At 40.2% G+C, this 18258-nt stretch overlaps 3 protein-coding genes across 10 annotated transcripts in view; all 3 read left to right on the top strand.

The window, feature by feature from the left end:
• Positions 1–959, top strand: part of LOC143904090 (uncharacterized) — an 83183-nt gene extending 82224 nt beyond the window's left edge. For all 8 annotated transcript variants that reach the window (XM_077418377.1, XM_077418381.1, XM_077418384.1 and 5 more), the window contains one exon: positions 822–959. The gene's annotated coding sequence lies outside the window, so the exon portion shown is untranslated. The remainder of the gene's footprint in view (positions 1–821) is intronic.
• LOC143903736 (uncharacterized) lies at positions 484–7851 on the top strand. The gene is made up of 3 exons (XM_077417597.1): positions 484–517; positions 822–4465; positions 4781–7851. Exons 1-3 carry the CDS (start codon positions 484–486, stop codon positions 4823–4825), a joined length of 3723 nt encoding a protein of 1240 aa, XP_077273723.1. The 3' UTR covers positions 4826–7851.
• A 2380-nt stretch (positions 7852–10231) lies between these two features.
• LOC143904089 (uncharacterized) overlaps positions 10232–18258 on the top strand; it is a 102215-nt gene continuing 94188 nt past the window's right edge. The window contains exon 1 of the mRNA XM_077418375.1: positions 10232–14264. Within this exon, the coding sequence (XP_077274501.1) occupies positions 11903–14264 (2362 nt within the window). The 5' untranslated portion in view covers positions 10232–11902. The remainder of the gene's footprint in view (positions 14265–18258) is intronic.

Here is an 18258-nt window from a genome sequence, read left to right as displayed (position 1 = left end):
GTAATCGAATTGTCGTTATCCGTTTAGAGAAGCCCTTGTCAGAACTACTAAAGTTCGTAACTCTTGCTCGGTTAAATTAAAATTATTAGAAAAAATTTCAGGAATAAAGACGAATTTCTTATCTAACTAATCTATCTAATCTTATCTATCTAATCAATAGAATAAATTATATTGCGATTATTCTACGGCTGAAGAAGACTCGCGGCGGTGAAGTCAAAACGTTCCGTTGTTTACATATATGTGATTAATAAGTATATAAATTAACATCCATTATTGCTCGATTATTGGCCTTTCCTTTACCAATTGTTACATATGTGTTAATTAAATCTACCTTTTTTAAAAACAAAGTAAAGTTTAAATAACATACATAACATATGCTTTTAGCTTTTGTATGATGTTTTGTACGATAAAATGCATTGGAATTTTCATGATATTATTATGCAATGTTTTTATATCTCTGTTTTTAATGAAATTACACCTAGCATGAAATTAAGCTTGGCAATGGTATATAAGCTTGGTATTGACCGTGTAACAGGGAGGGAAAGTCTGCATGTCATTTCTAAGGAATCATCTTTAGTATGTCTCGGACAGTCTAACGTCGTAGTAGTTACCCTCTCGCGTTCATATTCTGGAATTACCCGTTCGCCCGTTATATTTACATCGTCATTCACATTATGTACAATCGTAAGAATCGCAAACACGTTACAGTGACATCACAAATAATATATCATTTTCAAATCAATTGAAGTATCTCGTTTCTCTATCTTCTATCGAAATTAAAGAATCTTTCTCTAAAGGTACCATATCTTTTTCCCTGACAGATAATGGAAATTTAACCGGACCACCTGTGCCACCGCGGCGAACGAAACGTAAGATCAAAATTGCACCGATCGAACCGTTGGTAGCGAATGGAGCAGTAACGGGAACCACGAATGACGTCGCGATATCTCAACAGAAACGTCCGCCGCCGCCGTCGCCTCTGCCGGAAATATGTCGACGAAACAATTCTGCATACCTCGAAAACCGCCAGCCGCAATGCGACATCGCGGCGAACTGTCCAAGAGTCGAAAGCGAGCAACACCGCCGTGAGAGTCGCGTCATCGTCAAAGACAGCTCGACGACGAGCAACAGCGATGACCTAAGTCCAAAGTCAATCGTATCGAAACCGCCGTTTCTGTCTTCCGTCGATGTCGCGTTGTCTAAGCGAAAAGCAACCGACAAATATCCATCGCTCTTTTTCACTCTGCACGATTTCGAGAACGTAGTGTCCAACACATGGGATAGAAACAATTCTGTGGATCTCGAAGACTCAAAAAACTTACACGAGGAAGAATCGTCGAAAGTGCATATGTTGGATGACGGTGATGTTTGTTTTCGCGTAACGACAACGAACCTTCCGTTCGAGAAGTGTCTGGACAGATCGGACAGATGGAGGGACCCTTTCGACGACGGTGACTTCGTTCGGAAGTTTGACGACTATCGATTCGAAGATACCACGAACGAAAACAATCGAATAAATGACAAGAGATCGCCTGGTTATAATATTTTCGATAATAATGACGATTCAAAATGTCGTACAGGCACGAAGGTACGATTCGTGATCGAATCGCCAAATTCTTCCTCGTCCAAACGCGACTCTAATGTAAAAAACGGTGTGCCATGTGACAGTTCACAAAGCTACGAATCCATTCTCGGCGATGAACAAGCCGGCGAACAAAGCGCCGCTTCTTCCGTGAAATTGACTGAAATCCGAGAGGACGTAAAAGAATGCTGCTGTGACAATACGCGAGATAAATCATACACGTCGAGTGTCGAGAAAGGAAATTCCGCAAGGAGAGAAGACGATCCTTTTATACCGGCGGGCGCAAACAAGGTTGACGCGAAATTGAAGACGATTCCACAAACGTATTGTGACGATAGAAATAACGACGTCAATTGCGAGGAAATTCGCGAAGAGGACTCTAATTCGATATCATGGAACATGCGAGCTAGCGATGAGAGTCTCAAAACCGGAAAGGAAAATATAATAACGTTAATAACGGGACAAACTATCAGAAACGAGAAAACAAGGATCGACGCAAAACAAGTGGATCAAAGTAATAATACTTCAGAAGTTACGGAAAACGTTCATCGCTTTACAGATAAAAGTTTAGAAACGGCTTGCAGAATTGAAGAAGCGGCGAAAATAACACAAAAAAGAATACAGCAAGAAGAAAAAAAGTTTTTTCAAAAAACTTGCGATGACATCAACGAGAAATGTGTTGCCAAGAACGAAAAAGCTTTTTTCAATGGGTCATCGCCAACTTTTTTAAACGAATGCAATGATGTTAAGTCAAACAAGAACATTTCTACTGATGATTTTATAAACAAATCGGTCCAAATCGAGCAAGCTCGACGGCTTCCTGAAGAGAATAAGGAAAGAAACAATTCTTTCGTGGATTCCAAGAATAACCACAAGACAATTTTACCGTCGGAAGACATTTTCGTAAAGAATATACCCGTGAAAGTTAGACGAAATTCTTTTTTGGAAACTATGCTATCTGACGATTCAACAGATATTTCGATGAATTACGCGGTAATTTCTGCTATAACTTCAACAAGCATTGATAAAGAATTAAGCGACTTTAATAAATCATCAGATAAAATTCGGGAATTAGAAACAGATATCACGACAGAAAGTGAACGTTTGCATGATTTTTCTAATGCGACAGAAATGGATACAAAAAATCAAAAAGTTTTAAAAAACTCCAAAAAAATGGAAGAAAAGATTGTGAAGATTTCAAACGTAAAGTCAACGCAATCAGAAAATAAAAGTGCCAGTGACGTAAAGAATGACATGCTGAATGAGCTTCTCTGCAATTTTAATAACATAAAGTTAAAAATAGTAAGCCCCGAGAATAAGAAAGCAGTAACAAAGATAGAAGATGACGAAAATATTTCTCGCTCGATTGCGATCGATAACAGAATTTCCAGAGAAAAAGAGAATGCATCTAAATTTGAAAGATCTCGAAACGACGTTTGCAGCATTCCTTTAAACATCAAGGCTATTGACGTAAATAATGATACAATAATCGTTGAGGAAATCATAAAGGAAGATTTCACGAAAATGAAGATCGAGGAAAGGCCTCAAGATCTCAAGAACGAGACTCCAGTGATTAGCGAAAAAATCATCAAGATTAATAGTATTGAAAAACTCAACAAGTCATCCTGCGAGATCAAAAATAAAATTGTAAAGGATAACTCCAAAATGAATATCAATACAAATTTTGCACATATAAAATCAGAGAAGATCAAGATGAAAACGAGTAACGGAAAAATGTTTGAAGAGACAAAAAATGCAGTCAAGGCGAATCGAGAGCATAAAAAATCGCGAGATATTCGCATCCCCAAGACGATACTTAAGAAGACTAGCGTTGAGTGCGAGCGGCAGCAAGCCAACGAATTCCAGAAGAGAATTCCCATTGGAGCACTCACGACAATGAACAAGATTTTCGATAGTAGAGAGTTCAAGGCGACGCGCAGAAACAACCTGGAAAACGGCAGGAAGTGCGAAAAAGCTTCGAGGGAGATTCACACTCGCGGCGAAGAAAAGACTGACGAAGTAATCGCGGACAATGAAGTCGACAATGATCGAAGAAGGATCGCGAATCGATCGGCATTAGCATTAGTAGAGGATACGATGAATAGCGACGATAAGTGTGCCATTGCTAGGAAAACTATTTCCTTAAGCCCTTGTAATAATAATGACAATAACAGGGCCGTAACACCTGTAGCTAACGTAAGTATAAATGACCAATCATTTCGCGACGTTGTAACGATAACCCCGGGTAAAGTTAGGAGTTTCGTTAAGTATTACGAGATTCGGGGCGATGCGACGACCGTCGAAAGACATTCTAAAATTAACGATAGGGAGAAAGTAGCTAGGCGTAAGTTCACGAAGAGCCAAGCGGCGTCCATTGCCGCGAGAAACTCGCAACGGCCGGAAATAACGAAGGAAACGAAAGGTAGAGGCTGGAGCGTTAAATCAAACGACTGCCATCTTCCCGGAACGTCGTCGAACAAAACTCAACCTTCGACGTTCGCCCCGAGGGTCCCGGAAGGGCGTCTCAACAATCCAGTCTGTAAGACGACGGAAATGGAATCGAAGATGAAGGAGTATGAAAAGAGCGGCTCGCACATGTCCGATAAGAAGACACGTGCGTCGTTCACTAAGACCGGCGCGAAAAAGTCGGTGCAGTTCCTAGGCAGTTTCACCGTAATTCAGACAGAAACTTTCGGCAAAGACAAATCCGCCGGGACTGTTGCGGGCCGCGATACAAACGCGTCGAGAAAGAGGAGAGCCCCCGGAGTACCACCGGCGCGGGATTGCGATGATTACCAGAAGTTTGTTCGCGAAATCGCGAAATCGGAGAAACCGCCGAGCGTCGGAAAAGATTCCCTCCGACCACGGGAGGCCGTTACTCAGGTCAGTATTAAAGTGAAATTCTAATTGTGTTGTTTGATAAATCTCATCTAATAATTATTATTATTATATCGTTTATCATCTACGAGCACTTTTTTGTGTTTTCTTCATCACACTTCTTAATCACACATTCCATGAATCTATCTAATTAGAAAATCTTAGACATTTCATTAAACGCAATACTTTTGTAATAATTTCGTAATTTTATTAAGGTTGAAATTAAAGTTTTATTAAAATAAAATGCACTCCAAAAATCCGTTCAAAAATAAACTTGTGTTATATATCTGAAAAATAAATTTGTCTTTTTTTTTCTTTCAGATACATGCAGTAGCCGATCACACAAAGAATTCAGGTATATATTAATCGCTTCGTAATCAGAAACCCCACAGCTCGTATTTTACTGTACTATATAAATAACACACGTAGCCTTTACGAGTCGTCGTTGCTCCGAGTCTAAAAAAAAAAGTATTGCGTGTCGAATCCCTGTGTAAGTATTTTAATTTTCGCTACCAACTGAAGAATATACATTTTACAACGCTATATAATGCCTACTAAAGAGTAATTTCCGCTTGTTAATGCACATCGTGTGTTATAAACTCTGGGTACGTATATGGATTCAGATTTTATCTCAAAGACAAAGTCCGCTTTTTTACGCAAAATATTAACATGCCTCTTCTATTTACTTTCTATACACCGCCGTGAAACCACAATTTCACGTTTATATCATGAATTCATTATATAACAACTATAAACTTTGAAATTACAGTATCGATTTATCTATCGAAACTATTCATTTAGCTGAACGTCACGTGTTCCGATAAGCGAGATACGCCACGCGCGTAAATCCCGCGCGGTTTCAATAAGCCGGTCGCGCGGGATCCCGATAAAAGCAACGAGTGGATTTGCAATGACCAAATTTTCCGTGTGTTCCAAAAGGATTCGAGGATCGCGGTGAATCGTTCGGCAAACAGGCCGCTCGCTACTCCAGTTCGAGTGCTTTAACTGCAACGCGGTCTGGATATTCCTGACCGTGAACGAATTTCGTCGATTTATGGAAAAAAACTTACACGATACTTTCTTTTCCGCCAACCAATTGTTCGGTTTGTGACTCGTAAAATACTCCATGCCGTTTTCTCGGCAAGGCACAGATTTCTTTTCTTTTTATTCACTATTTCACTTTGTATACTGGTATGAAATTATTTCTAGTGTTCTTATTATTCCTGCAATTGTGTTTAAAGAATTAATTGGATACTATAACAAAGGCGAATGTTGTAACAATGACTGAGAGAATTTTCAAACGCTCTCATTTTAAACACATACATTATGCAAACACATTCGCGTATCATTATATATTTATGACGTTTTTTTTAACAAAATGACTTAAAAAACGGACTTTGTCTTATTGTTAGATCACGAATTCAAGGTAAAGTTGAGTGACTTTATATTAAATATGCTACTTTATATTAAAAGATAAAAAAGATACTACGCGTAGAAGGAACATATTATACAGCGCGATTATACAGAAGCTGTAAAAATTCGCCTCGCGTAGATCTATTCTTCCCTTGGGAGCTCCGTGTATCGTTAGTTTTGAGCACTGTGAATATTTTAGATACATATACTTCTGAAAGGACTGCTTGTAGCTCTGTTATTGTCGAGATCTTCCCTGTGAGTTTTCGACGACGCAGTATATCAGGAAAATCGCGCGTATTCCATTGCTTTTAATTTACGTGAATAGAATAACAGCGAAATACACTAAACACTTGTTGCGCCATTTATATTGCGCGTGTGTCTCGGTATGTTCGTTTAGTTCAGGCTGGTCCATAGGATTGAGGACTGGCAAGGACTTCAGAATTAACTTAAGTCTGAGCATATGACTATAGGTTTAATACTACTTGCAGATACAAAGCGCCGCAAAAAGTACATTTCGTTGACATCAATTTTACGTAGTGAGTCCCGTATTGTATCTCTCTTTAATTCGTTTAAATAAAATAATCAGTAGAAAATAGACTAAGAAATAACATACGACTAATTTGAAATATAAAAATGCGCGACATTAAATGTTTCCCGTAATAACAAGTACCTATTCTTTCATTTCACTGCAATAGAACTAACTCTCTTTTAAGTGATTCTTTTTTTATAAATTGATAACAATATTGTGATATAAAATGTTTATTGCGGTAGTGTATAATCCTCTTTTATCAAGTTCTTATCTGACCAGCTTATTACAGCCAATAAGGATTCAGAGCGTCACGAAAGTACTTTTTACGATGAAGCGATAATACGTGATATAGAGCAATTTTCTTTGAAAAAAAAAACGTGCAATTTCGCGATAAACGAGACGTAACGCACTTATAATTACATAATAGTAGTTCTGTTGACTTATTGTAAGTATTATGATTTATCGTGGCGAGTGCATTGTGCGAATTAAAAGCGACGTATCTCAGTTAGCCATACCGGAAATGCTTATTGTTGTACGATTTAGTATTATTATATGCACATATCTATACATATACATATACACATATATATATATATATATATATATATATATATACACACACACACACACACACAACACTTGCTGCGCGTATTATTATCATATATAACTACATGTACACAATAAATGTATAAGTATTATTACGCGGTGACGATTCTGTAAAATGCTATGTGAGCAATCTCCCCGTTGATTATACGTACATTTTATATAACGTTGATTGACATATAGATAGGTTTATTCAAGTGCAGATTTCGCGTAGGTGCATTCTGAAAAAATATGCGTTTTCTGTCTGAGGAAAGCAATACATTTTAGATCGCCGGTTCCTTTTTAACGTCGCTTTCGTACATCAGACGGTGATATACAATAACAATTAATTTTAATATAACCACCGAAGTCGTTTTATGATTATTTTTGTTTATATTGATACCTTATAAAGTTGCGCTTTAAATTATTTCTGATAAGTGAATCCAGTATTTACAGTAAACTTTTTTTATTAGCGAATCGTGATATAATAAAGATGTCACGTACAAAGAATATCCTGTACATTTAACGATATCTGGCAAAAAGAGCTAGGAGACTTGTTAGAAGTAACGTATATATAGAGTAAAAGCGATCGTGCAAAGGACTAATCTAGAACAATTTCATCGTTCTTTTCCCTGGATGCATTTTTATGCACAAAGGACATTAATAGTATTTTTTTAATAATATTTAGGAGAGATTTATATATAAATGACAAAACCATGTATGCCAATCTCCACACTTTGCTATACTTGGTGATGCAATTTGTTGTCAAACTACTTAACTCTCGTTTATATTCGTTCAGATAGATGTAATTCCCAGTACTGTACGTTTATATTTCCGCTGGATGCTAAAATAAATTATTATTTTTTAAGCTGTATAATAATGTTTTTCTCCCAATTGTCAGTCCTGCCATAAGTTCCATCGTTGCTTGTAATAATATACAAAATTTAGTTTGCAACTCTTGTTTTTTTCCTCCTCCAAAATACAATATTCACTTTACATATTTGTTATTAAAACTACGTATTTCGAATAAATATATGTAATAAAATATGTCTTTTTATATATTGCAAGCATTATACTTAGAAATAATACCAAGTGTGTTTTTCCCTCTAAAACCTGCATTTTGCTCAGAAATGTATGCCCCAATGCAATATACTAAAAATAATTCCTGGAGATGACTCAGGTGACAATTTCTGGCAATTATACATCTCTTGACTCACCTCTCGCGAGTTATATAAGCGCGCCGCGGCTCGCAGCTAATCGGTTAATGACACGCGACGAACTTTATCTCAGCACAAATATAGAGAGGCATTGAGCGAGTTCTACTCCACTTCTATTAATCCCAGTCATTGATTTCTACACTCAAACCAAAATAAGGACACCCGTCTCATGACAGGTAACTTATCGAACCGAATTTGGATCGACGTGTCGAACAACGGACGCATAAATTCCGAAAGAGCGCATATGGCGCGTTTCCTTATCCGAATTTAGCACAACGCGATGTTACGAGATATACTCTGCGATATCGGGGGCACGTTGGATAAAAATAAAGAGCCTGTTACGAGCAACTGAGCAACGCATGAACCAGTTTGACGCGGTCACCGCATCGCGAATCGGCGTGTCGAGCACACTCGATCGTAAAAGGATACTATGGCCAATTTTTTATTCATGACGCCTGACATCGCGCGCGACGCGCGCGTTTCTCCGTCGCTAAAATATTCCTCAACTCACAAGCGATTCACATCACGAAAGGCGCTCGGTTACACACACCTGGAGAGATGTGCATGTTGAAGTTAAATATTCTTCTTCATCGTATATGTAAAATACGAAATGTATAGCTCGCGAATCGCGGAAGATACGCGGTCCTAAGGAGTATTATGCGCGGATCTGGAAATACATATATCATGCTAATTCGAAACTTCGGCTAGGAGCGAAACTTGCTTACCAGATACCAGAATTGCGTCACACCACGCAATGTAAATTTTGATAGCTTAAATATTTTTAACTTGCGAGAGAGCACAATTTTTTTTTCCAGAGAAATTTCTGTTGCGACATCCAATTTTATGATAGCTGCAGTCACTGGTTTTGATGTGCGTAAAAAAAAGGACATGAAGAGTGAACCGAATTGACAAACTACATAGCATAATTCTGCACACACTTGTGATACATGTATATGCGCTCGTCTATGTTCGTCGACCCTGCCCACGATCGATCGTAAACAAATTTCTCTCGGGGCATTGATCCATCCTTGAGATGCATCGATCGCAGCTGTTGGCCGACATCATCATCTTGATCGACCGGCGTTTGGCAGCAAATGTGTATATAGGGTGTCTCGAAATAACATTTCTTTTCTATAAATTCTTGTAAATTTTCAACTTAAGTCAAATTTAATTCAAAGTTATGTAAAGAATAAGGTTTCTTCATTTGCATCGCGAAAACTCATTTATAACTCATCACTTGCGAATTATTGATTTCTCGGCATCCTGATACAAAATAAAATTTATTTGAATAATTGGAGTTTATAGATAAATGAAAGGGGAATACTGATATATCTAAAATTCGTATTACTCATCGCAATGTTATTCAGAAGAGAATTTAAGTTTTGCAAATATAGTTTCTGAACTTGTGAATTTAAAATTAAACTTACACCTACTACTTTCAAATAACGCATGTTTACAACGTTAACTTACTGATTTACAAACTCAAGCTCAGAAATTATTAAACTTACTTTCGATTAGTAAAAATAATTTTTTTTTACGATCCTCAATATTGCTTAATAATACGAAGATACTTCATCTTCGTGGAATAATAAAAAAAATACATGTGAGATATTGAATTTATAAAATTATCTTCAAGAGCTCGCAATGCAATCCACGCACGCCATGCGAGAAAGCTCTTTACAACCTTATTAAATAATGCCGTTTTAGAGATCCTTCGCAAAGTCACAGTTCTCATTGTATTTTCTTCTTGATAAAGCCTTAATTCTCTTTGTATGCTGAATTAGATCTATGCGTTCACCGGTTTCGAAGCGAAACGAAACGAACCGAACACGATTCGGTTCGTCTGTTTCGCCCACGCACGCTAAACACGCTCGTGCAAGCACCTGTGCGCAAGCGACGAGAACACAGGCGAGTCTCTCCGCTGATATTCGTGACACGTCCCACGTGCCGGAATTCCTGCACCCTACCCGATGGATCCCGCGGGATTTATTTTCGGAACGGTGTGACGCCACCGGGCGCGTTTACAGTAGTGCCGCGCCGCACGCGCACAGTCCCGGATTCGCTTCTTACACTGTCGATCCCTCAGTGAGGTCCACGGCTGCCCGCCGTTCAAGTCCACGCGACGATTAATCGATATACCGATCGACCGATCGAAAACGCCCATCGCCGAACACAGGCAGAAGCGACGACCGTGGAGTCCGTAATCGATCGCGCGTTTTCAGACGAACAAACAAACTCGACGAGTGAGCTATACAAAAAGGTACTCGCGCGCAATTAAACTCGCGCTCGTTTAAAAGTATTTTCCGCTCTCAAATCCTTTATCCTCGAATGTTTCTCGAAAGTGCATACATGTGTTTCTAGTATTGAAACATTGGAAAATTGGATCTGCGATTTACACGGCGATTCGCGACGTGCTGTCGGTTAACTGACATTTGATCGATTCAAAACACTTCACATCAGTGCGTGTGACATTTCGCGCGTTTTATTACCGAGGAAAAAAAAGTTAAAAACGTGCCGGTATTATCAACAAAAAAATTTCGATAAAATTTAATCGAGAATTACGCATCTCACTTATTATGTGCATACGTTGCCAAGACATATTTAACGTCGCCCGCTGCAATACAGATGCATATAAACACACCGTCGTGTGCCCGCACGTGTGGTATCGTTTCACGAGTGCAGCCCATCGCCTTTTGCAAATTACGAGCGGCACGCTGGAAGATGCATCTTCCGCGAATCGGCTCGCAATGTGAGACGTGACGCGCGAAACTGTGTGTATGTATCTCTCTCTTTCTGTCTTTCTCTTTCTCCCTCTTTCTCCTTCCTCTTCCACCGTCACCGCGACAACTGCGAAGAAAGAAAGTTGACTCGAGTCTCAGGTCTCCGCCGCCGCGAATTTGACAGGCTGCCAAGTCCGCGAGGTCGCGTTACATAACGCCATGTAACGCACGCGAACTTGGACTACGCGTCCGCGAAAGCGAACGAACCGGCAACTCGCCGTCTCGGGATCGTCGTCGATCATGTGATCGCGCAGCGAGTGCGGCAACTCGAATGCCACGGCGCGAGACCATACTATATTGTGCGCGGCTGCTGTTCGCGGTCGCGCAGAAAACGGGACTGCAGTTTTAACTCGGAACTTATCGCTAAGCGAACGACGGCCGAACGACAGCGATTCTGAATTACACGACACAGGAATCGGGAGTTATCCGGACGCGAACAACGATCGTGCGAAGTGTACGTGCAATATCCTTTTCGCGATCATAGAGTGGCGCGCTACGGATTTTTATTTATCATTTCTTAATTGTGATACACACGAGATTGCTCCTCAAAGTGTAGAATAATTATACGATATATATAATGGCATGATATTTCATGTCATTTACACTTCAATAAAATTATTATTATTTTCTAAATCGCTTCATTTCGAGAATAAAAATCCATCGGGCGAATGACGACGTGAACAAACGCGCGTTTCAACGAAACGAGACAACGATCAGCGATAGGCGATCGTTCTCGGGCCCCATAAAATTCATCGAGGCAGGGCAGAACCCGTTAAGAAGTCCAGAGACGACGAACTCGTTCGGAACGAGAAATTAATCGGGACGATCAGCGAGCGAGCGAGCGAGCGAGTGGTTTTTCCGGCAGATTATTCGAGCGCGAACGCTCGATTAAACGAGCGAACCAGAGAGAAGAACCGAGACCATGAAGAACGCCCATCCGATCGTCAGCGCGACGACTTCCAGTCCGGTCGGTCCAGATTCCACTGATCTTGGCGAGCCGGCGGAGCCGATCATCCGGTTAAAGCTACAGAAACCGCTGCACTGGGAGTGGGAACTGACGACGTCCGCCGACGCGCTGCCCGTCATCCAGCTGTTGGACAAGAACGGCCGGTTGCTAGTGGAGACCACCGGCCGAACGGCGCAGCGGGCGAGAGGATCCTTCAAGGAGGGCCTGAGGACTCACGAACAATTCCCCGCCGACGAGTCCAGGGCCAGCTCGAAGAGCAAGGAGCAAACGTCCTCACCGTCGACATCGTCCACCGCCTCGTTCGTCGTGACGCCGTTTCCGAGTAATCGCAATATCGACGGCTTCAGTAACAAATTCGGTACATGCAACTTTGCTCCGCGAAAATCTCGAAGCGACGTTAATATCAAAGAGGGACGGGGCAAGAAGAGACACTCGTCCACCGTGGAAGATCCGACGATGAAGGCGAAGCTCGAACGAAACATCGAAGAAACAGCGAATGGATACAAGAGGTACTTCACCGGGGATTATCTCCGACAGCAAATCATGAACGATCTACGTACACGTAGCACAATCGGGAGAACTCCGGATGAGGTCGCCAAAGACAGATGCAGAAAGGTTAAAGCGTACTTAAGAAGTCAGAGCGAGAGTCTGCTGAGTTTAGTTCACGAGGAAGAGTGCAGTGGAAACGAAACAAAGGACACTATTAGACCGAATGAGAAGTGTCCCAAAGATCGTAATTTGAAGAGAAACAATACGATCAATTCTGTAGAAAAGAATTCGAATGGAGAAAACAAAAAGGTAAGGTCGTATCTGCGAACACGAAGCGCCTTAATCCCGACGGAGAACTCGGCGAAGGAGAGTTCCAAGTCGAACGAAGGGGATAGAGTCGTTCGCAAGATAAAGGATGACATGGATGAGGAGGAGCTGGCGAGAATCAGATCGTTTCTACGCGAAAAGATACAGAGGCGAATGAATATGGAACAGGCATGTTCGAGCTTGGGCGGCCGCGCCAATGTTCCGGAGACTCTCGAAAAGGCCGGGATCAGGAAAAGATACTCGGACTACAGTCACGAGGAAAATCAGAAGAACTACAGAACGCGAAAGGTGCGCAGCGAGACGAGTATTTTGCGATTCAATCCCGAGGTAATCGAGAGAGAGAAACTCAAGTCCAACAGACAATCGGAGAAGGAGAGGTCAATGAACTGCAGAGGATCTTTGGAGGACTCTCAACTTCAAAGACAGCCACGTAACTATCGACGATCGAGGAGCGAGGCGTTAGTCCAAGCTTTAGAATCGGATAATCGATCGAAATCGCAGCCAAGAAGAGAATCGTCGAGTCTGGATAGAAGGAAGGTCTACCGAAAAACCAAGAGCGACGTTTTGCTCGGACAAATGGCGATGGCGGCGGTCAACGCGGACAGCGCCAAGGACCTCGCAAATCCCCCGAGACATATAAAGAGCCCGGAGAATGTGGAGAAGTCCTGGCGGGAATACAAAGAGCGAAAACGAAGCGAGAGACTTCGTCGGAAATCGGAAAGAGAAGTGCCCGAAGAGGACTTCATGAGTAAACCGAGATGGAAGGACCTGCAACGCGATCCCTGCTTCTCGCGCAACTGCAAGGTCTGTCAAAACTTGAAAAACTGCGTGGACCCGCTTTATTACGATCAGAACGAGAAAACTCGTCAGGAGAACGGAGAGCGGTTGCCGAGAAAAGAAACCGTCGCAAAAGTTCCCGAAGACCAGACTCCGTCGATGAACGGCAGCAGACCTGGCACCAGCTTGCAGGAAAATTACTTGCTCGTCGGGCAGAAGAACGCGAACGAACGCCAATCGCCGATCATCGCCAAAATTCAAGTGAAAAATTGCGGCAACGACATTGGTAGTGCGTCCACGTTAAATATCAATTCCCCGGATTTCGGATACAACTCGATCCCCTCGAAGAGGGCCTTCAAGGACTATCGGCAGTTATACACGCGCTCGAATGTGAAGAAGAGCGATACTTTCAAAATCGTCGACGGAAGCGAGGATCTAGAGGAACGCGCGAACGACTCGAAGATAAACGGTGTCGACGGTTCCGATAGCGATCTCGGCTATCTGAACGGCAAGATTTCGCTAGCGAACAAATCGAACGAGGACATCACCAAGGATTACTTCAAGAGAGTTTACGAACTGCTGAAAAGGAGGCAAGAAGAGATGAAAAAATCGGCGAATGAAAATCACGAGCTTCCGGGCCACGATGACTCTTCATCCTCGAATTATATCGAGGAAATGCAAAAAAAGAGGCATCGTCGCAGGAGGAAAGACAAAAGCCCACAAGGTAAGATATCCTATATGAAATTCTGATGTATAATTATATAGGCAATATTCGCAAAATAATTTATCGATTGTCGCAATTCTATATAGTTATTGATTACCGCCTGATTGTATTGATCGACAAGCAGCGAGTCCATTTGAATAATCATATCAATGTAAATGTAATAAATTATATACATCGATTATTGCATAATCCATACTAATAATTTTCAATAATTATATTATATACATATACACTAATTGGTTTTTACTATATGTTTCACTATGTTACAATCTAATTTTTTTTCTTATATAATTTCTTAAGTTGCGATAATATATAGATGTCCAAATGCAAAGAATCTCGTATATATATAATATCATGTTTCTATTTTTAAAAATAGAAATTAAAAAAAAAGTAATATACAGCTCGCAAAGAAAAGCCTGATAAATGCATGCAACTTGGAAAATACTGAAACTCGGACAAAACAGTAATTACCAGCGATGAGAACTTTAATTTACGTTGTCTACAATATACATAACCATCTCTCCACAGAGTGGTAGGTCCGATATCGCTCTAATGCTTTTTGCTGATGTGAAAAGTTTCGCCATGAAAGTATTCCCGCCTTTATTGTATCTACTCGCATTTATACACAACGCCTCTCGTATTTCGTTGTTTAAAAAATATTTAATATCCCCCCAAGCATCAAACTTTTCGAATCTTATCAGGCTAAGTTAAATTGCACGTTGTCACATCGTTCAATAGCAACTTTTGGTATAATACTTATTCTTCATGCAAAGAAATAAAAAATATGGATGATATATTATTTCGTATGATGAATAATAATGTATGTGAAATAAACACCTTGAGCGCGAACACATACATTTCATAATAATTAAAAATTAATATTTTTCTTTTGTTCCTATTTGATTCGACAGAACGTCTATATGTTTCTCAAGCTTGTGACAGTTTAATTTCCCCCGTTTTCATGATTCTGCGCGATGGAAAACTCCGTTTTCGCTTTCAATGCATTTTCTTATGATTTCCAACCGTTCGCCTCTGGTCTTCCAATATCCGTTCTGTCGACCCTTCAAACTTTGAAGAGATCTCCACTTCTCTCGCATAGGCTCGTAGAATAATTAAATTTATCTGGATATCAAGATAGTGACCCTAGGATAAAATCGCGAAAAATGTTAAAAGAACAAAATTCTTCACATTATAATTATATTATTCATAAATTCACACAGATTTGTTGCCGTGGGAAATGTTCGGCTGAACTTTAACGAAAAACACTGGTAATATCTTCAAAACAGCGTGTCTCAATAACGTCACTCGACCAAAAAAAAAAGTTCTAAATATTTGATAATTTAAATGTCACAGAGATTCACCAACCGTTAACCTTTAACTTTTATGAATTATAAAGCACGCCGCGATCTCTCCGTTCCCGACGTTCCCGTCGAATCGAAATCCAACCTCGATAGAAAAATACTGCAGGGCAGACTTCTGAGAGTCCCCGGAAACTCCTCTCGAGCATTGTCAATTCTCGGAAGCCTTACGTAAACTTCGAGACTTTTGGCTTAAAGGCTTGGCGAGCCCTTCCCTTAGGGTTTGTGAAAATCACGAAGAAATCTCTCACCCGCTCTAACCCGTTCACTTCTTTCGCGCAGGTTACCCGTTATTACAACGAAAAAATAAGACGTGGGTGTGATCTTTTGACCTATATACAAGCCGCTTTGAATTTCAATCTAAATACGGCGCAAACGCGCCTCGCCAGCCGCGTATTCTCACGAGATAAATATATTTCAATTTGCGCTCGCCTACAAGAGATGCAATTCATTATCTTTTATTGGAAGATTGTTACGCGAAGTTCTCACACAATTATTCCTTCATCGCGAATCTCCGCCCACTTCGGCCGTTTGATAATCCTCAGCGCATCAATTACGCAACCGTGATAACATCAAAAATCTCACAAGGTAAAAAGAGAGTATTCTGCCAATAAAATTGTATAAAAATTTCAAATTCGCATTTCCCAATACCTTTCATTGATCTGATTTCATTACATATATAAAAATATATTATTAAAATCAGAAATTCTGACATAGCATGGCATATAATTACGCATATAATTTGATTTAATCCTAATTAACATATTTAAAGAGAACAAGAGAGAATATCGTATAATATATAATTCATGACAATTTTGTATACGTTTATACTGCTGGATATATAGTTCAACAAATCCGATATGTTAACAATAATATTCTGGAATGCAGTTGATATAAATTGCCTGACTAATTAAATAACCCTTTCCTCTCTCTCTCTCTCTCTCTCTCTCTCTTTCTCTCTCAGGAAAATTGTTACGGATAGAAATTCCAACGTGTTGATTAAATAATCGCAGCAATCTCCGAGCATTTGCATATATAAATAAAAAAAATGCGGAACGTCCGGTGATCGCTAATTCAAGATAGAATTCCCGTTCTTCCTTCCGGCCGTATGATGTCATATTATAGGACACACACACAGGTCCGTACACAGAACGGAAGTTGGTACGCGCGCGGCGCTTCTTCCGCGTACGTAATCCTCGCAAGAAGCGCTGCAAAAAGTGAGAATTCCTGAACGAGAAATTTACAGGCGGTGGAACAAACGCGCCACTCCGGAAGTCACGTACGCCCGTTTCTGAAAATGCTCGCGGAGATCCGAGACGCCGAAGATCGAACGCGGTGTTTCTGATCGTGCGCACGCGATAATACGATCGCAATCTGTACTAATAATTTATGAGTCTAAAGATTTTTTGCACTAGAATATACTAAAATATATATTTTACCGTCATCTAAAATATATGAATACTAATCTTATTGATCAACGTTAGTGGCTAAAGTTCTTTCGTCAATTTAAAATAATCATGATTAGCATTAATAATTTAACACTGCATAACAATAATATAGTTATAATTAGGTACTATAATAATACCACAATATTACTCAAGTATTACTATAATAATTTTTGGTCAACAAATCGCCCGCAGCACATTTCTATCGGTATATAGCTGCCCCGATAACCATATATCGAAAATTACCCTCATTATGCGGGAATTTAAGCTTGCACTCTTAATGGCTCTCGAGAGTTCGTGAACATCGGAAATTATACCCACATCAATGACTCGCGCAAAATGAAAACGACCAACGACCAACGTTTTCGGCAAGTCGCGATTTGAACCCTTTGTATGCGAATTGAGAATAATAGTGGTCAGAGTCCGCGAGGAGTTAATTGCGAGAGAGAGAGAGAGAGAGAGAGAGAGAGAGAATGAAAAAGAGAAAGAAAATGAGTGGGCCGTATAATTTTCGGCAGGATGGCATGCAGATTTGCGCGTATACTGAAAGGTACCGGTCTGCACTCGGTTCTTGTGATGGGCTTTCAGTTAAAAGAGATTAGTGCCGCCCTGTCGCAAAAAATGCAATCGCAGTTGCCACGTTGCTGCAAATCTTTTTACTTTTGCCTCGTATTTCTATTCATCTTTATCATCAGCCTGAATTTTCACATCCGCGCCAGATTACATTTTCACGGTCTGCGACCATTGTCACTTCGCATCGAGGATATCATTCGTTTGCATTTCATTATTCTAGGCAAAGACGATTCAGAATATACTTGATATTTGCAGTTCAACCGCATTTGCTACTATATATTATACCAAATATATTATAAATAAATAATAACATATATCTACTTTTTTGGCAAATAAACGAAAAATTTACAAAGTAAAATAATACAATTTGCATATATTGTCTTTAAAGTAGTAGAGTAAACTCGGGTAAGATGGCCATAGAGGAAAGATGGCCAACCTATGTTCTTTCAATCTAGCTCGTCATGAAACATCAAATGAACATGTGTTGGCCATCTTCGCTATATGGCCATCTTACCCGAGTTTACCCTATTTAAGTATTGTCGACTAGAATAAAAGGCTCGAATATATAATCTATACTATACATGACAAAGTTACTCTCATACAAAACTATTTGAAACT

This window comes from Temnothorax americanus, unplaced genomic scaffold (genome assembly GCF_048541705.1).
Source record: "Temnothorax americanus isolate GAGA-0224 unplaced genomic scaffold, ASM4854170v1 Scaffold5, whole genome shotgun sequence".
Classification (NCBI taxonomy): Eukaryota; Metazoa; Arthropoda; class Insecta; order Hymenoptera; family Formicidae; genus Temnothorax; species Temnothorax americanus.
This window is presented reverse-complemented; position numbering and strand designations above follow the sequence as displayed.